General features: G+C 45.4%; 1 protein-coding gene across 5 annotated transcripts in view; it reads left to right on the forward strand.

Moving 5' to 3' along the window:
• The window catches only part of CRTC1 (CREB regulated transcription coactivator 1), a 44107-nt gene that overhangs the window by 347 nt on the left and 16534 nt on the right, over window positions 1–27226 (forward strand). For 4 of the 5 annotated variants that reach the window (XM_041465874.1, XM_041465869.1, XM_041465873.1 and 1 more), the window contains exons 2-9: window positions 17134–17250; window positions 18619–18666; window positions 21364–21501; window positions 22720–22781; window positions 23563–23657; window positions 24896–24981; window positions 25372–25415; window positions 26352–26572. In XM_041465874.1, the coding sequence (XP_041321808.1) occupies window positions 17134–17250; window positions 18619–18666; window positions 21364–21501; window positions 22720–22781; window positions 23563–23657; window positions 24896–24981; window positions 25372–25415; window positions 26352–26572 (811 nt within the window). The remainder of the gene's footprint in view (window positions 1–17133; window positions 17251–18618; window positions 18667–21363; window positions 21502–22719; window positions 22782–23562; window positions 23658–24895; window positions 24982–25371; window positions 25416–26351; window positions 26573–27226) is intronic. The other variant, XM_041465870.1, reaches the window with a different exon arrangement.

Below are 27226 nucleotides of genomic sequence, written 5' to 3' on the forward strand. Positions count from 1 at the left end.
GGTTTGGCGGCACCGGGCCCGGCCCGCGCCGCCCACCGGGCCCGCAGCATCCTCCGGAGACCGACACCTGCCGCGGGGGGAGGCCCCGGTGCCGCCCGCCGGAGGGTCGGGGCAGCGGCATCGCGGCACGGCCGGAGCGGGCCCGGCGGGGAGGGGGCTGCGGCGGGGGCACCCCCGAGTCCCCTGCCAGGGGGCTGAGGGGGGGTCCCGGTTCCTCACACCGGGCCAGGCCCCGGCTCGGAGGGAGGGGGATCCCGGATGCTTTGCCGGTGTCTGAGGGGAGATGCCAATTGCATCAGCCCGGGACAGGCCCGGCTCTGAGGGGGATCCCGGTTCCTCCGGCCCCGCCTGGAGGGATCCCCAGATCCCGGCACAGGCCGGGGGCTGCGCTTCGCTCCAGCTCCGAGCAGGTGTCGCGGTTTCTTCGCTGGAGTGTGCGGTGGGCTCCTGCTGCCTGAGCCGGGGCAGCCGCGGGCTGGGGTCCCTCGGAGCCCCCCGGAGCATCCCCCGCTGCTCCGCGTGAGGAGCGGCCGCGGGCGGGAGCTGCCGGGCTCGCCGTGGCCGGTGTTGTTCCCGTTACGCTCCGGTTGTCGTAGGTGCAAATTGCTGCACTTCCAAAGCCTCCCTTGGCTGGTGATGTCTCTGCAAAGCCCATCAGCAGAAATTCCCGGCATAACCAATGCGAGATGCCTTCCCTGGTCCAGATTCGGGGATGTCAGGGCTGTTCTGTTCTTGTCTCACCTGCTTGTGTCAGTGTTTTGTTTTTAACTGTTTCAAGAAAATTTACGAGCCTGTTTGCGGCGGAAGCTTTGCAAGAACAACAGAACAGCACGGTTGGATTTGCAGGAAGAGGTTCCCTTTTATTCCTCTGTGTCAGGAGAGGGTAAATATTTGTTGTGAATTGGTGGTGCTGCTGGTTGGATGGAAAGGAAAGGCACCTGCCCGGGAAGGTGTGGGGCTGCAGCTCATGCTCACCTGGATGTTGGATGTTCCTGCTGGAGTTAGTTGGCACCAGAGTGAGGATGACTTGGAGGTGTTTGTAGTCACTGGAATCATCCTGTGTGGCTCGCTATCCCGGGATTTTGCCTTCAGTGGTCAGTCCTTGCTGCCACTCCAGAGCTGGGTGTTCCTGAGGGACTTCTTGCAATCTGCAATTACAGGTTGTCCTTCAATTAACTCACACGTTGAGCTCTCACCTTCTGCAGGAGGAGTCAGAATCCAGATTCATTTCTCCTGAATCCCATTTAATTTTCTCCCAAATCCAATCACTGCCAACCCATGTTTTGCTCTTGGAAACCCATCACACTTTCAAGAACTGGGTTTTGAGGAAAGAACCCAAGATGAATAACTTTTCTGAGCATTCTGGGTACTGAAGTGATGGAAACACTGACCAGAGAGCTGAGTAAAATGTCTCCTTTGTAGACTTTTTCTTTCAAATTCCATGATTTCATCGGGGTTTAAAATGCAGCATAAAAGCAAAAAGGGGTTAAGCACAACTTTGCTGTTTGCTCTCATTTTCATTTGGCAAGCAGCACGTTGCTGTCAGTTTGAAAACGCCTTACTCAGTTGGTGGAAGCAGCCCAAAATTTCTGTTGCCTTTTCATTATTAGTAATTGTCTTTTTGCAATGTTTACCATCTTGTCTGCTTTATTGTTGGTTACTGCTCAGAGCAGAGTCAGAAATTCTGAATTTCCTTTCTGCTGTGGTCATCTTCCACCTATTTACAGTATTGAATCCGTGTGAGATTTTTAAATTCTGACCCACCCCCTCCTTTACTCCCCTCACCAAAAAAAAAAACAACCCAAAAATCATTTGAGAAAGAAGAAACTTTGTTTTGCAGAGGGTTTCCCAGTGGCGTGGAGCTGCTTTGCAGCTGGCACGGCGGATTTTTGGCATTTCAGCTCTCTGGGAGGCGCAGACCTTGCGCGCAGCGGAGGTGGGTGGTCGATGGAAGCTCTGGAGCTGCTTAATTGTCTTGTGAGTGGGACCTTGGTGTTCATAATCCAGAGCTTTCTGCCAGTCCCATAGTAACAAAGTGGGTGAGGACAGGAGAGGGGGAGTTATTATTTTTTTTTTCTCCCTGACATTGACTCCTGTTTTTTGTTTGTGGCTCTCCTCCTTCCCTTTTTTTCCTTTTTTCTGTAAGGTTTGGAATTTCAGGACTGCGCTGATTTCTGGGCTTGTTTACCAGGGCTTGTCTCAATTTCTCAGCCCAGGGATGCTTTGATGCAGCTATTTACTCATCCAAAGTTGTTGCTGCCCTTTCAAATTGTAATTAACCAAAAAATTAACGTGCAGATACTGCTGAGCCCTTCAATATGTGACTTTTGAAATGCTAAAAAATGTAAGATTTTTAAAGACAATTTGTGACTTGCATTTTAAGGATTGTTCTCGTTGGAGATTTTCTCAAGTTTCCAGGATTGCTTTTTTTATTTTAATATTCACTTAAAGTTACTCAATTTTGAGGGCTTTCAGCCAGAACTGTGTTTGAGCTCCCTCTGATGGGCCTTGCAGTCTTACCTTGGAAAAAAAAGACCCCCCCAAACTCCAAAAGCTGCCAGTGGGTGCTGCCTCCCAGCCCCACCTGTTCTGGAACAAACCCAGGGAATTAAACCCAGGTTAGTGGTGATGTTTGGAGACACTGTGCAAAATTTCATCACCCTTTGCTTGTGTATTTTTAGGTGTTATCCAAAGTTCTGAGTGGCTTTTGTTGAATTCCTGAAAACCATGTGAAGTGAAAAGTTCGTGTTTATATTTTAATTTCAATACAAAATCCTGTTGTAGTTTAATTTTGTCAAGTGGAATATGTTGTAATAGCACAGATTCGATTTTTATTTGAAATAAAAATGAAGTAAAACCCCACAGTTTGTGATGGAGTGTGTGTAAAACCCACACACATCCCCCTGCTACAAAATTTGTACTCAAAAATGAGGCACTCAGTGGTTTTCTGGTTCCTGTAGAAGAGATCAAAATGTCTCTTTGTACATCCCCAGCTCAGCGTTGAATGTAGATAATATGCAAAACAGTATTTAAAAGCTTAGTTAAATCAGGAATGCTAATCTGCTTTTAAAAATGAGAAGCACTAATGATGATGATGATACAGAGCTGCAGTGGTTCCTGATGTCTTTAGCAGGTTTTTATTAAATAATGTGATACAAAAGAAATTCCTGGTGACATAAGAGTGGTTTTGAATGTCTGAGAGATATTAAAGAAATGCATCAAAATCAGGACTGAGCCTTCCTAGCACAGAGATTGATGCTTCCACCTGGCAGCTCAGCTTAAAAGTGAGTTTCTCTCAAACACAAATGTGAATTTTTCAAGCTCTAGGGGTGTTTTTTTCTCCATTAACTTTCCCATAGTTTTCACCCTGAGTTTGCACATTTCCAGACCAAGACATGAGTGCTTTGTGCTTCATCCGTGCTCACCACTGCTGAATTTCCTTCTCTGGTGAGTCCCAGGATCACTGAGGTTGGAGAGCCCTCCCAGCCCAGCCTGTGGCACATCCCCAGCTTGTCCCCACCCAGTGCCACCTGCACCCTGGGGACTCCCACCCCTCCTGTACCTGAGCACCCTTTCCTTGCAGGAATTCCTGCTGGGGTCCAGCCTGGAAAGCTTGAGGCTGCTCCTCTTGTCCTGGGAACTTTGTGGCCCTCGTGGAGCAGGACCCCAAGCAGAGCAGGAGTTCAGAGCCCCCAGAGGTGCTCCAGGTGCCACCACCTCGGGCTGAGCCAGCAGTGCCCTTCATTCTTTGAAAGAATGTTTGTAAATCAGCAGGGTGAGAGGCAGAGGGGACCTGCCAGGGCACAAAGAATCTCTGTTCTTGTGCAACCCTTGGCTTTCCTCTGCCTGCCTGAGCTGTCCAAGGTAAACACAGAGCTCTGCTGTGCCATCCTGGGAAACTGCACTGAGCAGGGCAAGGTTTCTTCTGGCAAACCCAGGCAGCTTTTGTTAGATTTTTTTTGAATTTATTTTTTTTTTAAGGAGACAATGACTTTTTTACTGATTGTCCCATCACTCCCACACAGCACAGCTGCTGTTGGACAAAGTCTTTCTGTGTGCAGTGGCCAAATCCCTCGGTGTTAATGATGTAGCAAAGCTGGGAAGGCTCTGGGAGCACGTGAGGCTGAATTGTACAACTGCTGCATTTTGGGTGTTTGGTTGTAATTCTCAGGGTGAACATGTGGGACTCAGCTCTGGCTGCTGCTTGGGTTTTATTTAGCATCAGCACTGGGTGGTAATTTGCATTTATAGAAGGTGCTCATTTAGGAACAGAATTTGTTCTCAAGGTGAGGTACAGTCAGTTCTTCCAGTTCTTTGGGGTTGATTTGGGGTTTTCCCCTCAGAACAAGCTGCAGAGGGGAGCTGAGCCTGTGGTTACACTGAAAAGGGGGAGGTGTGGATACCGAATCTCTTGGTTTACCAGTCAGAAATTGAAATTTGTCGTGCAGTCTTTGAGTTCCAGCTGTGACTGTAGAAGTGCCAGAGGTGCCAAAGGCCTCGGGGACAGGAGGGGCTGGTGCTGAGTTAATCTGAGTTCTGTGCTGGCCAGGGCTGAAGCAGGATCTCTGCATGGGCAAAACACCACCCCACAAAGCACAGCCACAGCAATTGTGCCTCCAAGTGATTTTTAGGAGTATTTGGTATTGAAAAATGATTTTAGTAGCAGTGTGGCCTGGGGTGAACTATCTTCAGGTGAGGTGGAACGGAAAAGGAGCTGTTCCTCCCAGCACAGAGGAAAAGGAGGGGAAACCCCAGGGCCTGGAAAGCCCAGAGTGTGGTTGTGGTTGTGTGAGGACGTGGGCTTGGGAACCATTTTTACCTGTTCTTGGGTTTCTCCATCAGATTGGTTCTTATCAAATTCTTTATCGAGTAAACGGCATTTTTATTTTTCTGACTATCTCAGAAACGACGTTTATTGAAATCCCCCTGCTCCTCTCACTGACACCTTGTTCTCCATTTTATAATCTATTTATCAATGCCATTGATTTTGGTTAGGAAGCTCTTCCTGCACTTTAGGAATATCAAAGCTCTGACTCTGCTGAGGCAGCAGCACCGGGCACATTTCAGTGAGAGTTTTCCCTCCTGTGTCCAGCACCGCGTTCAGTCCAGCGTGGCCACGTGTGGCTACAGCAGGGATGGACCAGATTAAACCAAACCCATGGGTTTGGGGCTTTTGGGGGAGTTCTAACCCAGATTTCCTGCACTGTGTGTGTTTTCTGTAAGAAATCCCTCCCTGTGAGGGTGGGGAGGCCCTGGCAGGGTCACTCAGATAACTTGTGGATTTCCCATCCCTGGAAATGTCCAGGCCAGGGGCTTGGAGCAGCCTGGGGTAGTGGAAGCTGTCCCTTCCTGTAGCACGGGGTGGAATTTGATGATTTTAGGGTCCTTCCAACCCAAACCAGTCTGGGATTGTGTGAAATTGCCGAATGTTATCGAGCACTTTCATTGTCGTGGTAATCAAACACTAATTTGGCAAAAACCAGACATCCTCTCAAAAATGATCAATAGAGATTTAACCAAAATGTATTAAAGGCTAAATATTTGTCTGTGTTCTCCATTATCCATCTGTGATTGCAAAGGAGCATTTTCTTGAGCAGGGAAGGGCAGTTTGGTCCATGGCCCCGACAGCATCGATCACTCCCTAATGCTCTGTTCCGCACTGGCATCGATATTTTTGTGCCTAATGCAGGATCTGAAACTCAGGTAGACTTCAAGGCACTTTCCAGCAAATATAAGGGTGTATCTTGGAAAAAAAAAAGTAAAGGAAATAAGCTTTTCTGGGTTAAAACCATTCCTGGTTGTGCTGGCTGGAATTCTGCCCCGGTGTTTTTGTAGCTGTGCTGGAGGAGCTGAGGGGTTCCTGAGGGCTTGGAGTGAGGCAGTGAACAGCAGCAAATTCTAAATCAGGTGGGTGTTTTGGGAACAGGGTTCATTTTGTGACAATGTCACTTTTTTTTCTCTTTTGGTCTCAACTCTTCACATTTTGTAGAACAAATGTGGTCCCAAAGGCTGTGCTGCTCCATCCCTGGGGTGTGCAAGGTCAGGTTGGAGCAGCCTGGGCTGGTGGGGGCTGTCCCTGCCTGTGGCAGGGGTGGCACTGGATGGTCCTTAATGTCCCTTCCAAGCCAAACCATTCTGCAATTCCCTGAGCTTGAGGTGGCAGCTGGATGTGAGTCTTTATTATCAGCATCTCTGGAGTTAATATTTAAAACGTTGCTTTGATTTGGTTGAGATGGTTTGCATTTTGTGGTGTTGGAAGTGAAATCCAGGAATGAGGATCCGTGAGGATCTCCAGCAGTGTTTGTGGAGCACTGAACAGCCCCTCTTGATCATTTCTGTTTTATGTTTTGGCCTGATCTCCTTGGGACTTTATAAATCAGAAAGTTGTAACCAAGTGTTGATAACAGCCTTGTTTTGCAAATTATTTCTCAGGAATTGAAAATTCTTCCCCTTGTACCAGAACAATCCTTTGCAATCAAACAACAACACCACACACCCACAAAAAACAGCTCTTAAATAATGAAGTGGAGGAGGCTGAAGTGCTGCAGCTTGAGGCTGCAGCAACAATTCCCCAGCCCTGGCTGAAAGTCTCTGCTTCATAGGCAGATTTTCTCCAAGTGTCTTTTCCTTCCTTTGCCTGGTCTATCACTTTTCCTGATGATTGGGAAAATCTCCTGTGTGCTGTCCCTGCTGAGCTGCTCACTGGTGGTTTTACTCTGGTTACTTATCACTCCAGAGCAGTAAGATGTGTTAACTGCACACTGCAGCTCTGTCAGATGAATTTTCAATTAATTTTGGTACCCAGCTATTACTATTTATGTGAATATTATTTTCCTTGGACGGCTGAGGTCTCGGAGGGGAGGGAATTGGAGTTGATATCCCAAAATATATGAATTTCTAGGCAGATGGTGATAGCTCCCAGCTCAGACAGAGGAGCAGTTGTTGGTGACAGGATGGGGCCTCTTCAGACCTGTTGGAGGAGCAGCTTGGGAAACTGTGCAGGAGATTTTTCCAGCTCTGGAGCCTCAAAGTGGGATTTCAACATCTGTAAGCTGGATTAAAGGAATAAAAAACCTCCGTGGGAGAAGGGAAGGCAGGGATTGTTTCACACCCTGACTTCTCACTTTTTGATTCCTTGCAGAGTCTCAGTGTAGATTGTATTCCTGGCAGCGAGAGGGATAGAAAATATCTGATTTAATATTTATTTAATACCTTAAATATTGCACAAGTTTCCAGCAGCCAGCTCAGATTCAAATGTCTGATTGACCTTCTCCTTGTAATTAGATTTGCCTCTGGTTCAGGGAGATGATTGTGCTGAATGAGCCCTTCTGCATTCGAAGAATTTGGACTCTGATGCTGTTTTGGATATTTTTGATACCTGAAGGGTTGGCTGATGCCACATTTTCAAGCCACAAACAATTTTCTGTAGCTTTTGGTCACTCTGAGGGCAGAGTGAGGTGGCCCTGAACCCCAAAGAGTGCAAACATGCCCTGCTTGGCTCCTAATTTACGAAACTTGTAGGGTTACATAACTGAATTTTCATTCTTTAGCTAAAAATAAAAAATGGAACATAAAAGCTATTTTCATCTTACTTAATGAGGGCATCTCTGCTTTTATTTCAGCTTTTCTGAGGCATTTCAATAGAGGAGTGGGGATGGTTGAGGAGCTTTTTGTTGAAGCTGGACGATTGTTTCCTGGCATTCTCCATCAGCTCCCTGCTCAGAAGGAGTATTCGCTTTAAGAAAAGAAGGTCCCTTTTAACTCAGCCTTTTCTGTGAGAAATTCATTTTTAGGTTGGTTTGTAGTAACTAGTGCTGTGTTACACCTCAGCCCTGTGGGGTAGGGCTGTGTCTCTGCTTTTTGGGGTTGGTTTTTGGGGTTCCTTTCTGGGTTTGCTTTGTCTCCTGCTCTCCACGAGTCACCCAAGTGCCCAAAGTTTGATGCTAACAAAGCAAAAGTGATCCTTGCCTCCCAATTCTCTGCACAATTCATTGTTAGCTAATAACACAAAAACAAACAAAATTTTGAGAGAGTCGAGCTCCATCTAAATATAACCAAAAAGAATTCTTTCCCTTTCTGGCTATCAAATAATCAACAAGCTCCAAGCAGGAACCCTCTCCTCTGCTTTTTGTTGAATTATCAGCATCATCCACTACTGCAAGCCTGGCAGGGAAGGAGGGTGCCACTCTGGGAGCTGCCACGGGCTGGGCTTTGTTTTTCAGAGCTCTCAGATCAGGTTTGGTGCCTGTTGTAGCTTTGCTTGGCTCCCTGCCCGGCGATAGAGCACAACTCGGAAGAATAGTCACTATTTTAAGGCTCCAGTTTGCTGTATCCTGTTTTTGCTGCTCAGTTGTGACTGTGAAGTTTTAAACAGTAAACCTTTGTTCACCAGAAATAGCAAAGTGTTTTTAAACACCGAGCTACAGCCTGTGCATTAAGTTTAATTCTTTATTATGATGGTTTTGTTTATTTATTTAAATCCTGCAAGGTGGGTTCCTAATGATTCTTTGCCCTCGACCACCCAGTGATTCATATTCATTCATTTTGGGGAGAAAAATGCAGTTTTTCTCTGTTTTCACTGTTCAGAGATTAGAAAAGAAATAAAACAGAAATAAAGAACAAAAAATAATCACAGCATTAAATGCTGTTACCTCCTCTCTTCCCTCCTCTTTCTGGTTCCTTTTCTTTAAGGAAAAAAAAAATTTCTTGTGAAAAAAAATTGTCTTTTTCTTGTAAAAAAAATTATTAAAAAAAAAAAAAAGGATTTGAGTGCAGTGTGGATTTTGGGGGTTGTAAATAGTGTTGGGGTGTGAGATCTTTCCACTTTGACAGGAATTGGAGGAGGCAGCTGGGGGAGAGCTGCGAGCCTGGGTGATTTTTACAGCCCCGTTTCCTCACGGTTTTATAGCTCAGGCAAGCTGGGGAGCTGCTTGCAGCTCCTGAAGGAGAATCTAATGGGGCCTTGGAATTTGGAGATGACTCATGAGAGGACAAAACAATCCAGTTAAGTGATTTGAGGTCTTAAATAATCTCTTCAACAGGAAGGTGAAGAAAACATGAACTCATGAGTAATAATTGGCTCTCTTGGAGTGCTAAAAGTGCAGCGCTGGGGCTTGGCCAGGGCTCAGCTGATTCCTGCTCTGCTGATCAATAACATCTCAGCTCTCATGAATGGAGTTTATTGGGCTGGACTCTAATGCTCTTAGCAGAGGATTATTTGGATTGCAGTTCTTAGTTGGGATTCTTGGGGTGTCCTGTGCATGGCCAGGAGTTGGGCTTGGTCCTGATGGGTCCCTTCTAATTCAGCCTGTTCTGTGATAAATTCGTTTTAGCTTGGACGTGATGGGGCCCTTCTAACTCAGCCTGTTCCGTGATAAAGTCATTTTAGCTTGGTCCTGATGGGTCCCTTCTAATTCAGCCTGTTCTGTGATAAATTCGTTTTAGCTTGGACGTGATGGGGCCCTTCTAACTCAGCCTGTTCCGTGATAAAGTCATTTTAGCTTGGTCCTGATGGGTCCCTTCTAATTCAGCCTGTTCTGTGATAAATTCGTTTTAGCTTGGACGTGATGGGGCCCTTCTAACTCAGCCTGTTCTGTGATAAAGTCATTTTAGCTTGGTCCTGATGGATCCCTTTTATTTCAATGGGTCCCTTCTAATTCAGCCTGTTCTGTGATAAATTCATTTCAGCTTGGTCCTGATGGATCCCTTTTATCTCAGTGTAGTCTGCAATAAATTTATTTTAGCTTGGTCCTGATGGGTCCCTTCCAACTCAGCCTATTCTGTGATAAACTCATTTTAACTTGATCCTGATGGATCCCTTTTATCTCAGTGTAGTCTGCTATAAATTTATTTTAGGTTGACCCTGAAGAAATAAATTTGTTTTAGGTTGATTCCAATAATGGGATCCCTTCTAAGGATCAGACTTTACTGTGAGAAATTTATTTTAGGTTGTTTTATAGCGAGTGCTGTGTTGCACCTCAGCTGTGCGGGGGTAGGGCTGTGTCTCTCCTTTCTGGGGTTGCTTTTTTGGGTTGTTTTTTGGGTTTGCTTTGTCTCCTGTTCTCCAGGAGTCACCAGGTACCCAGAGTTTGATGCTAACAAAGAAGAAGTGATCCTTGCCTCCCAGTTCTCTGCTTCCTGGCCATGCAGCCTGCAAAAGGAATGGTTTGAGTCCCAAATCCAGAGGGTGGGAATGCCTTCCTCAGGTTATCACAGACTGGAGATGAGAACCTCTATCAGAGCACAGAATTTGCAGTTCTGCCTTAATTTTGGAGAGGTTTTTGAGCAGCTGCAGGGGCCTCCTGCAGGTGTTGCAACCTTTGAGCCCTCAGGATTTTCCTGGGAAGCCACTGGAAGTGCAGGATTGAAGCAATGCTATCAGGTAACCTTAAAAATAATCAGATTTACAAAGTCTCAAGTCAGCTGCCTGGCTGTGCCCTTCCCTGTGCCTGGCAGTTTTTATTACTTTCACAATAAAAACACCTTTTTCTGAATCCCAGTTTGTTTTTCCATGGAGCTCCTGTTTCATTCCAGGAGATGGAAGAGAAGGATTTTGCTTCCCCTTTGCTCTGTGCTGAGCTGGTGGGAGCTGGAACAATTCCAGGCAGCAGCACAACCCTTTGCTTCTGGTCCTTGGAGGTGTCACCTCCTGTTTTGTTGATAATTTTTGAAGTTTTGGAGAGAATTTGGTGCATTGGGGGTGAAAATTAAAATCCCTGAAAATCAAGGCTGTTGCTTGGGAAGTGTCTCAGTGGCAGAAACAAAACTTCTGCTCTTTTTTGGCTGCTAAATTCCAAGATATTACAACAGCTTCCTTCCCTTCAAAAAAAAAAAAAACAAAAAGAAACACCAAAAAAGCAACAAAAATGCTTTTTTTTGGCCTTTTCCTGCATTTTTGTTCTTCCTGGCTGCGTTTGCTTGGCCTGAGAGCTCTGTTTGTGTCCTGACACGGCGATGGGATAATGGAACAAATCCTTAAAAGTGACTGCAGTGACAGTTGTGCTGCTGGAGGAGTAAACAATGATGTAGCAGTTCCACGAGCCCGGGGTCACATCCAGTTCATCCCATATGTCTGCAGTTTTTCGGGGTAATTTTCACTTTGTTTCTAGTAGACATTTGGCTTCCTGTTTTGGCTTTGCTTGTCCCATTCCCTGCAAAATCCATCTCTCCAGGACACCAGGATCCTTGGGAGCCCAGCAAGGATTGGCACAAGAAACAAGGGAAACTTTTGCTGTGCTTGTCCTCGCTCCTCTGTCCAGACCCAGCCTTCAAATCTTCACTTTCATGACGCTAAAAACACCCAGAAAATTCAAAACACCCCCCCTCCAAACCGTTGCAAAACATTTTGTTCCAAGCTGCTGCTGGAATCTCTGGAGTCCCCAGCGAGGCAGGCAGAGCAGCTGCTCTCACTGTGGATTATCCCTTTCCTCTCAACTTCAGCCTTCATTTCCTCTCCCCTCCTTCCTGGGAGGAACAGCTGCGCCTTTGGAGCCTCTGCTGCTCTTGGAGCAGGGCTGCAAACTGCAGGAAATCGGTGACTTTAGAAATCTGCCTCTTCCTGAGTGTGACAGCCCAGGCAGAGGGAGGCACGGGCTCCTCTCTCTTCATCCTGACAAATGGGGCTGGGGAGAGCCAAGGAGCTGCCTCTGGATCCTGTTCCCTCTTCCTCGTGGCCATGAAATGTTGATTATTCCCAAAAAAAAGCTCGGTTTTAGTCCCAAATCCCAACGGTGGGAATGCCTTCCTCGGGTTATCACAGACTGGAGATAAGAACTTACTCCATCACCTCCTTCTCCTCTGTCAGAGCACGGAATTTACAGTTCTGCCTTAATTTTGGAGAGGTTTTTCAGCAGCTGCAGGGGTTCCTTTGTGTTCACACAGGCACTGCTTGGGATTTCTGAGCCCCTTTTTTATCTCAGCTGACAGCAGCCTGCTCACCTCGCTGGAATTGCAGATATTTTTTTATCTCCCTCTGTCTCAAGCCCTTTCCTAGAGGATCAGGGTGTTTTATCACAGAATTGGAGCTGTGGTTTGCTGTTATCACACCTTTTTCTTTCTCTGAGGTGCTCTGAAAGACAATTTCAAACATGTGCCTTTGCACTACAAGATTTATTTCCCTCATTTATCAGGGCATTGAAGATAAACTCCATTATTTACATTACAGGTGCCTGCTGAGGTGAAAATATTGCTGTTGTTAGATTTCATAGTATTCATTTTTAATTACATGGGAAATTAAAATTAAAAGCTAAACTTGCAAATCCATCTCTTCAGTCACCTATTGAATATTTGATAACAGCATGGGCGAATTTATATCAGTAACATGTAAATAATGGAAGTATTTGTAATTATTTGCAATAAATTATCCAAAACATGATAAAATGATAAAAACCATCAGTATTCACCCAAGCTCTAAAAGCATTATAGAGATTAAAAAGTCCAAAAGTCTTCCCAACCTTCATTCCTCTCCTCTGGGAGCAGCAGGGTATTTTAATTTGTTTATCCTCCCTCCCCAGGTGGGATCCAGAGGTGCTGGTGGCTGACTGGGAGCCTCTGGAATATTTGGAATATTTTCATTTATCCCCACTTTTCCAGGCTTGGAGCTCCACTCAAACTTGGAGTTGCTGATGGAGAGTGAAACCTGCAGGGCAGGTCTGTGAGGAGTCCCAGAAGAGCCTTTCCAGAATTCCCCTGCTGGGATTATTCCCATTTTCCAGGAGGAACCCCGAGATGGGAACATTTTGGGACCTAAAACCAAATCCTCTGCCCCTGACCTTGTTCTGTGCTCAGAACTTTGTGTCTGCTCGTTATTGATTTTAATTTTCAGCTTGGGGATGTGGAGGGGCACCGGCAGCTGTTGGAATTAACAGAATGAACAGAAATTCCCTTTTCCTTGTTTTTCCAGGATTTTCTCGTATTCATTTGTGATTCTTTCCTCGTTGCATGAAAGAAATCCCAGGCAGTTTTCAGGGAGCTTGGGTTCTTAACGAGCAGTTATTTGAATGTATTCATTTTAGTAATTATTTGAGTAGCAAGCCTTGAGTTTTTAAAATTCAAATTTTAGCGTGAATTTTGAACTGTTAACAGAAAAAAAAAAAAATCATTCCCTTGAGAAGCCAAAGTCTGGGTGTTTGGAGACTTTTTGGCACCTTAGATAACTTTTGAAATAATTAAGGGGTTAATGAGGTGATTTGTAGCTCGCGGCAGCACTGCCACTAAATCTAAACCCGAATCATTAAATCGCTGTTAAGGTCTCTTTCTTTTTAAGCTTTTATTTGCTTTTCTTATCAACACGAGGGCTGTGAATGGGGAGAAATCTCCCTTTGAAGGCACCAGTCCCGCTGGGATGGCAGCAGGACCCGCAGCTCTGTTTGACTCGCTGTTTAATTCCAGCTGCAGAGACAAGCCAGAGCAGCACTTGGGGAGCCTCTTCTTCTTCTGCTTCCTCTCTGGGAAGTTCCACACATCCAAAATCCTGACACCAACCCCAAATCCTGCACCAGGGCTGGGTGCTCCAGGTGAAAATTCCAGGGAATTTCACCCCTGTCCAAGCAAACTCAGCTTGGCACAAAGGGATTTCCCAAAAGTGCAGCCTCTAAAACTCCCACTAAATCCTGCCTGCAGAACTGAAGGCCCAATTAAGCTTTAATAATACTTTGCTAATTTTAATCTGTGCTGGTTTTGCTGCTCATTAGGCTGGAGGTGCTAAAGAGGAAGGGTTTTTTTTTAAGGGGTAAAAAATGAAATTATAAGAAAGCTCGGTGTGGAAACTGCAAGGCAGTGCAAAAGCTGTTATCACCAAATCTTTGCTTCCTGCAGTCATCAGATATCTGGGGTTTTATCAAACGGACACTCCACCCTTTTATTATCGTTCTGGCAGTCCACATTTCATCTGTTAAAAGAGACATTTTAAGAAAAACCTTTACTGTGGACTTGGGTTGATTTATGGTGCCCAAACTGCCCAATAAGTTCTGCCCACAAATTTGGAATTCACTCAGAATTTTTCAGGGGAGAATTTCAATAACTTCAAGTATTGAATTCTTAATAAATGTTTCATTTAATTCCCATCTGCATATTAGAAAATCTGTAGGAAAACTGGATTTGTATTTAGGGTTTTTCTTCTCTCTTTATTTGTTGTTTTTTTTTTTAAATTGTAGAACTTGAATCTCTCCCTACAAACACAGCTAAGTGTCCAACAAGTGGTAACCCAAATGGAAAAACTGATGTATTTCATATAAATGTTCACATAAATTGTGATTTTATTTTTTTTTTGTGATTACATTGGATTTTAAAGCAAAAAAAATGAAGATTTAAAGTTGAGTAAGAGAAAGGCTGGTGGAAGGAAAATTACAGATTCCATTTGGATCTGGTGTTTGGGGAACATTCCTTCAGAACATTTCTTCAGAACAAGAAAACCAACTAGAAATAAAGTGGTTTAACAAGTAAAAGCTGTTTTCTTACCAAAAGCTTCCTTGGGAAGGAGCAGGGATATTTAGCAATATTTTCAGCTGTCAGGGAGCTGCTCTTGGCCACAGCACAGAGAAGTGGAAAAGCTGCAGTGTAGAGTCACCGAGTTCTCGTGGTTCATGAAATTAATAAATCTGGTGAGCACTCAGTAATTCCTTATCATCCTCCCCTGTCTAAATTCATCCAGAATCCAAATTGCACTAATTGAATCCAGCCCCCGGAGATAACCCTGGGGCTGCCCTGAGACTTGTTAACATTTCCAGAGTAATTGGAATTTTTCTGTTAAGAAAAGGCTTTTCCTTTTTTGTTATTTTCTTTTAAAATCAAACCTCTCTCAAAACCTCACTTGTGCCATGTACCTTCTCCACCTCGAAGGGTGGATGGAGAGGAAAATGAAATAATTTGATTTTAGTCACAGCATCTGTTTTCCTAAAGGGTGGGGAGGCCCTGGCACAGCCTGCCCAGAGAAATTGTGGATTTCCCATCCCTGGAAGTGTCCAAGGCCAGGCTGGAGCAGCCTGGGATAGTGAAAGGTGTGGGGTGGAATTAAATAATATTTAAGGTCCCTTCCCAAACTTTTATTCTGGATTTTGGTGCTGCTTCCCACTGTGCACTGAGGTATCTCAGAGAAATTTGCAGCTTTTTTTTTTTTGCTGAGAAGGAAAAAACCGGAGCTGATTTCACTCCTGATTTCCTGCTGGAATGACAGCAAGCTCCTAAGACTCAACCCAACTTTTCTTCCAGCTAAAAAGCCAGAGCTCGGGAGGCTCAGGACACAAATCCTGCTCTGCTTCCTCTTGATCTTCCCAGATTGCAAGTGGCAGTTGTTGATGGGCTCCAATAAGTGCGGAGTCTGGGGGCCGCTCTCTCCTGAAAGGCAGGAGCTGAGCAGAGCAGGCAGCCCAGCTCTCCCCGCTGTGCTGATGGATGGGAGCAGCGAGCAGCAATCCCTGCTCTCATTTCTGGCACACATCTCCAGCAGTGTTTATCCTTGCTCAAAGGAATGGTGCAGCCAAAGCGTTGAACAGCCCGGGCTCCCCAGCTCTTGGGTCGCTTCATTTCCATGCAAGTGTAGCAGAAAGACAAATGCTGCTGACCTCCCTGTGCTGTGCTGCTTTGAGGTGGGAATATCCTGAGAAAAAAACCCAAATCCTAAAAAAAACACAAAGCCACCCCCTCCTCCCTGGGTGCCTTTTGGAGGTTCTTGAAAGGAAACCAACACCTGTTGAAATAGTTACTTCAATGTTTGGCCCAAAGCCCAAACAAGGCTTTTTTTTTTTTTTTTCTTTCTATATTTTTTTTTTTTTTAACAACAAAAACATATGCAGGGGCCAGGGAAAAAAGCACAGCTAGTTCTGATATTGTGCTTTTTGTGCTCTGAGTTGGAGGGGCTGTGACTCATTAAGTGATACTAACACAGGGTTTCTCTAATTTCATGTCTTGCTTCAGGAATTGCGTGGCAAAATATTGCACAAGAAAAGCAAAGGGGCCTTTCCTGCTCCTTACATGGGACCTTTCCAAGCCGTTTGATAGGGAAAACTGGAAATATTTTATAAATCTTCAGCCTGAGGAGATTATCTGCCCTTTTCAGTCACTTTGTGGGTGGTGTCTTGCCCTGAGAACTGAGGTTTTGGGAGCTCCCTGGCAAAGGCTGGCCACGACCCTGGAGCTGTTTTCCACCTCAGTGATCCTGGGCTTCTGTGGGGAGGCTTCATCTCCAGAGTCAGCTCCTAACTCAGGGATTAGTTTGGTCCCTCAGCTCAAGCACAGAGATTTTAACTGTGCAGTTGGAAATTGCTGGCTTCTGGGGGAAATTCTGTGAATAAAAGATCTTTGAGTTTTCTAGGAATTGTTTGAATGTCAGGAAAATGCGTGAGCTGTCCTCAGGGTGAGTTTGTACTCAGGGACTATTATAATATAAAATTCCTCCCTGGAAGAGTGGGAGGCTCTGGAATGGAATTCCCAGAGCAGCTGTGGCTGCCCCTGGATCCCTGGCAGTGCCCAAGGCCAGGCTGGAGCAGCCTGGGATGGTGGGAGGGGTCCCTGCCATGGCAGGGGTGGGATGAGATGATCCTTAAGGTCACTTCCAACCCAAATCATTCTGGAATTCTGTGATCCTCCATGTGTTGGCATGGAGTAAACAGGCTGGGCCTTTTCTCTGCATCCTGTCTGGGTGCTGGCAGCGTGGTGTGGGCACCTGGAGCATCCCTGAGCATCCCTGAGCATCCTTGGGCACTCCTGAACACCCTGCACACCCTAAGCATCCCTCAGCATTCCTCAGCTAAACATCCAGCAGTGTCTCCAGCTCTGGGCAAAGCCCTGGAATATTTTACTGGAGAGTGATGCCTGGAATTCAGTGAAGCTCTGCAGACCATCCATGTCCCACGGGGAATTCTTGGTGGTGCTTTGGTTATTCCTTGGCTGAAGGGGTTTTCTGTGAAAACCTCTCTGTCCTTTGTTTGAGAACCTGGCTCTGCCTTTTCCTTGGAAATCTCTCCCTGCCCTTTCTCCAGGGCTTTTCCTGCTGCAAGAAACTTGTGGAGAAGGTCGACCCTCCTTTGTAAAAGTTGGATTGATGCCTTTTAATGATTTCCATTCTCAGTCATCACAGTGTCAAGTTGTGCTGGTCATAACAGTTGAAATTGTATTTTCCTCCTTCTTTTCTTTCAGCTACAGCTGCAGAAAACCCAATATTTGCAACTGGGGCAGAGTCGTGGCCAGTACTATGGGGGGTCATTGCCAAATGTGAATCAGATTGGGAACAGTGCCATGGATCTCCCCTTCCAGGTGAGTTTTTCCTTGGATTTGGTGATGAATTCTGGCCTTGGATGCTGGTGTGTCCTCCCAGGCAGCTGCTGGTCCAGAAGTCAACACCCTGGTTTAAAAACTGCTGGTGGGGTTGGGATGTGTGGGGATTTTGATGTTGATTGTGGTAGATTTTAGTTCTCCTGTCCCTGGTTGTGAGGCTTTGGGGTCAGGAATACTCTGAGAGATGCAATTCCTGATGAAATCTGGGAAGATGCTGTAAATTCAGAGCAAAATGGGAGGAAATAAAGATGATGTTGGGGCTGGGGGGTGGAGGAATCGATGTGCATGTTCTGGGGGAGGAATTTTGGGAGAGGAGAAGAGCAGTGGGACACAAAGTGGTATCAGAATAATCACTTTTTTTGGGCTGGCTGGAAAGGAAATGTGAGAATGTCCTGGCTGGGTTTTGTGACTCCAGGAATGATGCACCTTAAACAGAAAATCAGAGTTTCAGGTGAATATTTTGCTGTTGGAAGCCTGTTTGGACAGAGGGTCTTGTCCAAGGACAGGATTACTTGGTGGATCCTTTGTGGACTCCTGATTTCCACGTTTAGTTGATTTAGAGTGCTCAAAATAATGAACATTTCTGCATTGGTTTTCCTTTTTTGAGCAGTCAGAGTTACAGTTGAGCTCACGAGGATGTGGTGGGAAGGAAATTTTGCAGTTTGTGGTTTTCTGATGAAGGCTGCTTAATAAAGATGGAGAAACTCTTGCTGACCTCCTCTAACTGCTTCTTGAAATAGGTGCAGACAGCTGAATTTGGGCAGGTTAAAAACTTGAATCTCGTGCAAGAGGAGAGGCAAAAGTTAATTTTAATCTTTAATTCTTCAGGGAATACAGAGCAGAGGTTTGTAGTGGATTGAAGTCCCCAGTGTCACTCCACAATGTCTGCTCTGTTCAAGCTTTCCTCTTCAGCTTTTTGTTAAGAGGTTAAGAATTCCTTCTAAACAATAATATTTCAGTATTTTTGTGCTTGATGGCCATCACTGGTGGTTTTTACCTGGACTGTTTTAATCCTGACTGCTGAAAAGGGAACATTCAAAAATTTATGAATGACTGGAGGAGGAGACAGAAACAAACTATCCTTAAACCCTGGGGTTTTCTAGATTATTTCACACACGCTCTAAAAAAAACCCCCCAAATTGATGTTGTTCCAGATAACAAATGGTGACAAGCAACAAAACAACCCCATGTGTTTGTAGCAGGGGGGAAAATCTTCCCAGGTTTTTCCAATGTGAAGCTGAAAGCACGACTGCAGACGACTCTGGGATGGTGTGAAGGCAGAGCCTGGGTGGTTGTGCCTGCTGAGAGCGTTGGTGTCTGAGCATCTTCTGCTTCTTTGATTTGCAGCACAACGGAGCTCTGGCTGAAGCCTTTGGAGCAGTTCCTGTCTCTTTGGTAAACAAGTTTTTAGGTTTGTGCAAATACGTATTTAGGACTGGTCCTGTTAGCCCAGGTGGATACGTATTTCTGCACAGCTGCTCTGCCCTGCACAGGAGTTATTTGGTTCACCCCCAGGACTGCAGGGCTGCCACACAAATCCCAGGTTTTGCCATGCATCCCAGTCTGGAACATGCAAATAATTCCTGTGCAGACTCCCTGGACTTGCTGTCATGTGGTTATTTCTGGTTTTTTGGGGGTTTCTTTGGTGCAGCCAGTGGATTATTCAGTCTTGGCCTGTGGTTTCAGCAATCTCTGAGCATGTGCACTCAGCCTGCATGTTTAAATCCATGGGGAAGGGCAGAATGAATTCCCAAATCCTGCTTGGCACCAGGAGGCACCAAAATACCAACCAGCAGTAGGTACCACTCCTCCTTCCCCCTCATCCACCTCACCTGGGTTGATTTCCTGAGAAATCCTAAAAGGACACTTGGAGAGCACTGAGCTTTTTCCTTCCTGTCTGTATTGAGCTGCTTTTTTCGTGGTTTGGGGGGTTTTGGGTCTGGTCTCAAGCCCTTGAATGTTTCTCAGGGGAGTGAAACCCTTTTAGTTCTTCATTTTCCCAAATACAATCAATGCTCAGATCTATTAATTATTTTTAATCGATTTTTTTCCCTAGAGTTAAATATCTCATGCCATGCAGAGATGGGGAATTTTAATCCAGCAACATTGTCCTGGTGTTTGGCCCTAAATAAATTTTATAGGAAGGTTGCTGAGAGAAGCCAGACCTGTTGGAGGTGAAATCCATTTCCTCAGGTGTTTTCTGTTTCTCTAAATTCAGGATTCTTTTGGGATCTTGGTTCCTGGAAAGCCAGGGAACAGCATTGCCCAAAATCCCTATTTCTGTAAACTGTAGCCCTGATTTGGGACACATTCCACGTTTGTTTGTGCCACTGCTGCACTCAGAGGAGATTTTTACTGTGTTTTTGATAAGGAAATTGTGCCAATAAAAGGTAAAACCTAAAAAATAGCTGGTTTTTTTTACATGGAACTTTTTGTCTTTATAATTTTATGCTTTGGCCTCCCTTTAAATTCCAGGTGAGCCCTGTGCTCAGGGCTGGCTGCTCCTTTTTTAGCAGCACTGTGCTGACACCACTGACATAGGAAATTGCTTTTCCTGTTGACCTTCCAAGCACGTATTTGCAAATTTTGCTGCCTTTTGGGCTGTAACAAGAGAAAAAAGGAAGAGTTTGAGACCTTTTGTCGCTTTGGAATGATGAATATTCCCACTTGTGTGTGGGGATTGTTGCTCAGTGCTTGCAGCAGAGATTAAAGCACCGTGTTTGAATTTAAAAGCCTTAAAATTGAGATTCTATTTGAGATTTCTCAGCCAAGTGAGGAAGTGAAGCACAAACCCCACGATCTGAAGTGCTGAGAGTCCTGTAAAAAGTCACTGTGCTCCTTTCTAGTCCCCTGTTGCCTTAAATATTCTGCTGCATATAAAATGTTGGCCCTGAAATGAGAAAATAAACACCACAGCCCCTCTGCAGCTCTGTTAACACAGCCTGTGTGTGCAGAGAGGGCGAGGAGCCCAATATTTGCTGAAGAGAAAAGGGTTTAAAATAGTAGAAAGACTCTTTAAAAAGTTCATACAAACAAAGCCTTTCAAAATAAATGCAAAGCTTTATAGAAATAATCTTTTCAACAGCCAAAGCTGACACTTGGAAAAAAAAAAAAAGAGAAGCAAAAAGCAAAAGAAAAAGGGATGAATGTGGAAGCCAGATGGTTTCATGGCTTGGCAGACAGGACAGTGCATTTGCCACGTGCAGCACCTGAATGGAGGAGGAAATTTTGGATTTCCAAACAGATGGTGTTGAGGGACTCAGCAAAGCTGTTCACATTGGCAGGGAGTGCAAGGCTGGGGAGGGTTTTTCTCCCTGGAGACCCATAAATTGCTGGTGGAGTACGAGCAGAGATTGACCCCTCGGTACTTCCTTTGTCCCCCCGGCACACACTGGGAAGGGCTGTGGAAAATGTGAAAGTTTTCCAGTTTAGCCTGGGAATTCATCTTCCCTGTCCTTCCCCTGCCATCCTCCCGCTCTGAAATCATCTGCTCAGGATGTCAGTGAGATAAGAGTCCAGGTGGGATCATCCCACCTCGGGTCACTGAAGGAGCTGAAAATCACTTCAAGCCCACCCGACAGAGGAGGAAGGAAACTGCTTTTCTTTTTCTTTTCATTCTCTCAGTGTCCCCTTAAAATAAATCTGCTGCAGGGAGGGGTGAGAGGCAGCCCTGGGAGCAGGCAGCGTGTCCTGGGGAATGCTGAGCTCAGCGTGCAGCTCCTCCTGCATCTCCTGCCCCGGGTCAGGCTCTGGATGTCGGCATGTTCCTCCTGTGCACCCTGCATGCTGCACCAAGGGCATGTGGACAGCGCCTGGCAGCTCCTGCCACGCTCAGCCCCGGGGCTTCAGGGCTGCCAAGCTGTGAGGGCAGTGCTGGGCCAGGCCAGGGCACTCCAGCATGGCCCCTTCTGGAGGAGGCAGCTTTCCCAAAAAGCTGTCGGAGGAAAAACAAAACCACACGACGCGCACACCTTGTTTTGAGTCTGATTCCTCAGAGCGAGCCAGCGAGGCACAGGAGGAGGAGGAGGAGGAGGAGGAGGCTCGGGGCAGGCTGGGCAGTTTCCCTGTGGGTAATCCCCGTGTCTCTCCCAGACCCCGTTCCAGTCGTCAGCCCTGGACACGAGCAGGACCACGCGGCACCACGGGCTGGTGGACAGAGTGTACCGGGACCGGAACCGCCTGGGCTCGCCCCACCGCCGCCCGCTCTCCGTGGACAAGCACGGCCGGCAGATATCCTTGGGAGCAGGGCTGCCACACCCCCCCCTTCTGCTCCCTGAGGCTGCCACACCACCACCATGCCTTCTGCTCCCTGCCCTGAGGCTGCCACACCAGCCCATCCCTTCTGTTCCCCTCTCTGTGGGTGCCACACCTCTCCATCCCCTCTGCTCCCTCTCCTGAGACTGCCACACTCCCCATCCCTTCTCCTTCCCTGTGGCTGTCACCCCATCCCATCCCTTCTCCTTCCCTGTGGGTGCCACACCACCCCATCCCTTCTCTTCCCTCCCCTGTGGGTGCCACACCACCTCAGGTCCCTTCTCCTCCTCCCTGGCTGTGGAGTCACTTCCCAGCTCCGTGTCCCTGCTTTCCCCAAGCCCTGATCCATTCCATAAACACCTCCTGTTGGTAAAGTAAGAGTTCCCCTTTCCTCAGCTCTCCATGGGGATGATGATCCACATGGAGCTCAAGGATGCTTGGATGGACTGGGACACCCAGCAGGGCTTCCCTCAGGGCAGAGGTGCCCTGGGACTTTGGTGGCCTTCTCTGTGTGAGGCATCTGGCTCTGTCCCGTGGCACATCCAGTGTCTAAACTGGATTTGATGGATGGGTCAGTGGATCAGGAGTTGGCTGGATGGATGTGTCCAAAGGGCTGTGGTCACCAGCTCAGTGTCCAAGTGGACACCAGTGACAAGTGGTGTCCTTAGAGCTGGTTTGGGGACATTTAAGGGTGACATGGACAGTGGGATTGGGTGCACCTTCACTGCCAGCTCTGGGTCCTCCCATTCCAACCCAAACCATTCCACAATTCCCTGGAAGGTCAGGGCTGTCCTGAGGAAGTGGAGTTTCCCTTCAGAGCTGAGCAAGCCCAGCCCAGGGTTCTCCTTTGCAGCTCCTCGTGCATTTCAGTGCAGGTTGATTCATCCTGTTGGCACTTGGGAATGGGATGAGCTGAGCATTTCTGACAGTTTGAAATCAGCTGGCATCAGATGGGGCTGGAGGGGATGTGTGACAGCAGCGTGGAGGCACCAGGAGTTAAATCCATGGAAAAGGAGGAAGGATTTTTACTGCTCAAACATCCCAACAATCCAAATAACACATTGGGTTGAGATCCTTTTACAGTTCCCCGTAGAGAATCTGTGAGTTTAGTGATTCTGAAAGGATAATTGGGATTATTCTTGGGAAAAGATTTCCTGCTGGAGTGGAAGTGTTGCTGCCTTAACCCTGGCCCACGTGGACAGCTGTCCCTATGGCACCGTGTACCTGTCACCGCCGTCGGACACCAGCTGGAGGAGGTGGGTGCCACCACCCTGGGGGTTTGGGCTCTCCTCTGACCCTGCAGCAGCTTGGGATTGTGCCTTTAGAAATTCAGAAACTCACTTTTGAGTTCAGTAGTGCTTGTTTTAGATGAGCTGTAAAATTGAGGTGGCTGCAAGTGATACTTTGATTTAATGATACCTTTTTAAAGGTAAATCCTTAAAGGTTAATCTTTAAAAATCTTTAAAATTCTTTAAAAATGCAAAAGTTCTCAGGCACAGCCCAAGATTTGGATATTTCTCTGGGTGCAGAAACTGGGCTGGGAATGTGCCAGTGGGAAGGAACACAGAGTTACACTTTGAGGGTGGGCACACTCAAAAGTTCATCCTGAAATGTGCTGGCCATGAAAATTCCCATCTCCACAACATCCTGAACCATTCCTTTTCCTCCTCCCAACCAGGAATGTTTGTTTTAACCACCACAATAACCAAAATATGGCTAAACAGCTTAAAAATGGCATTATTTGATCATACTTAATCTGAACAAAGCAGATAAAACTCTGTTCTAACAAGGGCAACCAATTTATCCTGTGTTCCTCTCAATCCCATTATTGAAACAATTGCTCTTCAAACTTGAACTAATTTGTTCTGCAAATTGATTGTTTCACAAGGAAATTCTGCCTGGTTTCTGCCATATAGAGATTTTTGGGTTTTAATGCACAATATTGAGGTTTTACTGAGTTATTGCTTTTATCTGAGAAGAAAATTCATTTTATTTAGTGAAGCTGACAAAAATATTGTGGGTTTTGCTTTCTCTCAGGACAAATTCTGATTCTGCCTTGCACCAGAGCACCATGACTCCAGCTCAGCAGGAATCCTTTTCAGGAGGGTCACAGGACATGCAGCAGAAAAGAGGTGAGAAAAAGAATATAAAAAGATTTATATAATGTTTGTAAAATGCAGGAGTGCTGACACTTCCTGTGACAGCAGTTGGATCACATTCACCTTTCTGGCTGCTGAAATCCAGGAAAAAATGACACAAAATCAAGGGAGAAGTTTTTCCTGAGCCCCAAATTTTATCATTCCTGCCCTGGGGAGGATCCTCTGGGCTGCTGGGGCTCTGGAGGAGCTCCTGCAGAGTGTGGAATTCCCAGAATTGCAGTAGGGACCTGCAGGGAAGGAGCAGAGGCTGCGCCCCGAGTTTATTCCTGCTGGGGGATCCCCAGGGAGCATCACGGGGAGAGGCAGATTCCAAAGGATCCCAGAGCAGTTCCAGAGGATTCCAGAGCAATTCCAGGGGATCCCAGGGCAATTCCAGAGGATCCCAGGGCAATCCCAGGCTGGGGGATCCCCAGGGAGCATCCTGGGAAGAGGCAGCTTCCAAAGGATTCCAGAACAATTCCAGAGGATCGCAGGGCAATTCCAGAGGATCCCAGAGCAGCTCCAGGCTGGGGGATCCCCAGGGAGCATCCTGGGAGGAGGCAGATTCCAAAGGATCCCAGGGCAATTCCAAAAGGTCCCAGGGCAGTTCCAGAGGATCCCAGAGCAATTCCAAGAACAATTCCAAAGGATCCCAGGGCAGTTCCAGAGGATCCAGAGCAGTTCCAGAGGATCCCAGAGCAATTCCAAGAACAATTCCAAAGGATCCCAGGGCAGTTCCAGAGGATCCCAGGGCAGTTCCAGAGGATCCCAGAGCAATTCCAAGAACAATTCCAAAGGATCCCAGGGCAGTTCCAAAGGATCCCAGGGCAGTTCCAGAGGATCCCAGAACAATTCCAAGAACAATTCCAGGGCCTCCCAGGGCAGCTCCAGGCGGGAGCAGCTCTGGCACCCTCAGCTCTGGTGCCCTCTGCTGGGCCCTGCTCCTGCTCCAGCTCGGGAAAACCGGGAATTGTTCGTCCTGAAGGGCTCCAAGAACTTCAAATCCCGATCCCAAAGAAAATCCAAATTTAACCCTTCTACAAACACCCAGAAAACACCTACAAAAACTTCCTGGGAAGTTCCAGCAACCAAAGAAGTTCTCAGCAATTTTTTATTTTAAAAGCACTGTTTCATCCTCCTTGAGAATTTAAGGTTTTCCCAGAGGTTAAACTCCCAAGAAACTGAATATTATTGATTATTAATGATTCCTTTTAATCTCTTTTTTTTTTTAGTTTTATTGCTGACTGTCCCTGGAATGGAAGAAACCACCTCTGATGCAGACAAAACCCTCTCTAAGCAAGGCTGGGACACTAAAAAGGTGGGAATTGCACCTTTCAAAGTGCAGAAATGTTATTTTCTGAATAATAATACATCTAAATTTATTCATATTTAGATAAATGAATGCTTTAGTCACTGTCAATATTAATAAACTTCTTGAGATTGGAGATTAAATGCTGTGTTTAAAATCAAATTATAAATATTGGAGCATTTCATGTGGGTGTGAATGCACAGGCTTGGCTATATGAGGAGAAACTCTGGAAATTTAAGATTTGTTGGAGCAATAAAGCAAAAAAAATTATAAATATCTTCTAAGAACTCCCAGATCTTACACAGAAATGATTAAATTGAACTGATAAATTGAAATATTTCTGAGGCAATGCCCTCCTGCAGCATTTTTGCCTTTAAATTTCTCTCCCTTCTATTTCAGACTGGGTCATCGAGACCTAAATCCTGTGAAGTTCCAGGAATCAAGTAAGTTCTCAGCAATTTTCTATTCATTTTGTATTTTAAAAGCACTGAGATCTTTAAGAAGAATTTTGGATTGAATATCCTATTGCTTTGGAATTTTCTGGGGAAAATTCTAGGTACAAAACAAGACCCTCTGAGGGTCAGAAATACTAAAAATATCTTCATGGAATTTCTTGTTAAAGGTATTTTAAAAGCTAAAAAAATCTTCTTAATTGTTAAATACATTTTAAAAACTTCAAAAAAGTCTTCTTTAGGAAATTTTCTTGTTAGATACATTTTAAAAAGCTTAAAAAAACTTCTTAATGAATTTTTCTTGCTAAATGCATTTTAAAAAGGTGAAAAATGTCTTCCTAATGAAATTTTTTGTTAAATACATTTTAAAAATCTCAGAAAAAATCTTAATAAAATTTTCTTCTTAAATGCATTTCAAAAAGCTCAAAAAATCTTCTTTATGAAATTTTCTTGTTAAATACATTCTTAAAATGTGAAGAATATCTTCCTAATAAATTTTTCTTGCTAAATACATTTTAAAAAACTCAAAAAATCTTCTTTATGAAATCATCTTGTGAAATAAAATTTAAAAAGCTTTAAAAAATATTAATAAATTTTTCTTGCTAAATACATTTTCAAAACTCAAAAAATCTTTATGAAATCTTCTTGTGAAATAAAATTTAAAAGCTTTAAAAAATATTAATAAATTTTTCTTGCTAAATACATTTTTAAAAACTCAAAAAAAATCTTCTTTATGAAATTTTTTTATCCAATAAATTTGAAAATCTCCAGCAAATCTTAATAAAATTTTCTTCTTAAATACATTAAAAAAATCTCAAAAAAAAACAACTTAATAACATTTTCTCGTGAAACAATTTTAAAAACCTCTCCCCAGCCTGAACTATCAATAAATTTAATTTTTTTGTTTTTTTTTTCTCTTGAATGCAGCATCTTCCCCTCAGCTGAGCAGGAGAACACTACAGCCCTGATCCCTGCCACGCACAACACGGGCGGCTCGCTGCCAGACCTGACCAACATCCACTTCCCCTCGCCCCTGCCCACGCCCCTGGACCCCGAGGAGTCCTCCTTCCCTGCCCTGAGCAGCTCCAGCAGCACGGGCAACCTGGCTGCCAACCTGACCCACCTGGGCATCAGCACTGCCAGCCAGGGTGAGTGGGGGGCTCTGGGCTCGGGGTGACCCCCAGGTGGTAGAAAATCTCTTTTTATTGCAGCCCAGAGACAGGAGAAGGAGATGAGTTGGTTCTGCTTTGCAAGGTTGTTTGTTGTCCTTATGTCTGGCAGGTCCGTTCTGCTTTTCAGGGTTTTTTATTTTTCCTTATCCATAACATTGTTTTCTGACCCACTGAGGTCTGTCTGGTAGGCTGGTTCTGCTTTTCAGGGGTTTTTATTTTTCCTTATCCATAACATTCTGACCCATCCAGGTCTGTCTGTCAGGTAGGTTCTGCTTTTCAAAGTTATTTTTCCCTATCCATAACATTATTTTTCTGACCCACCCAGGTCTGTCTGGCAGGTGGATTCTGCTTTTCAAGGTTTTTTATTTTTCCTTATCCATAAGATTCTGTTTCTGACCCGTGTTTTTGACCCATTCGGTTTCTGACCCATCCAGGTCTGTCTGGCATGTGGATTCTGCTTTTCAAGGTTTTTTATTTTCCTTATCTGTAACATTCTGACCCATCCAGGTCTGTCTGGCAGGTGGATTCTGATTTTCAAGGTTATTTATTTTCCTTATCTATAACATTCTGACCCATCCAGGTCTGTCTGTCAGGTAGGTTCTGCTTTTCAAAGTTATTTTTCCCTATCCA

Source organism: Pyrgilauda ruficollis, unplaced genomic scaffold (assembly GCF_017590135.1).
Source record: "Pyrgilauda ruficollis isolate IOZ18807 unplaced genomic scaffold, ASM1759013v1 scaffold192, whole genome shotgun sequence".
NCBI lineage: Eukaryota > Metazoa > Chordata > Aves > Passeriformes > Passeridae > Pyrgilauda > Pyrgilauda ruficollis.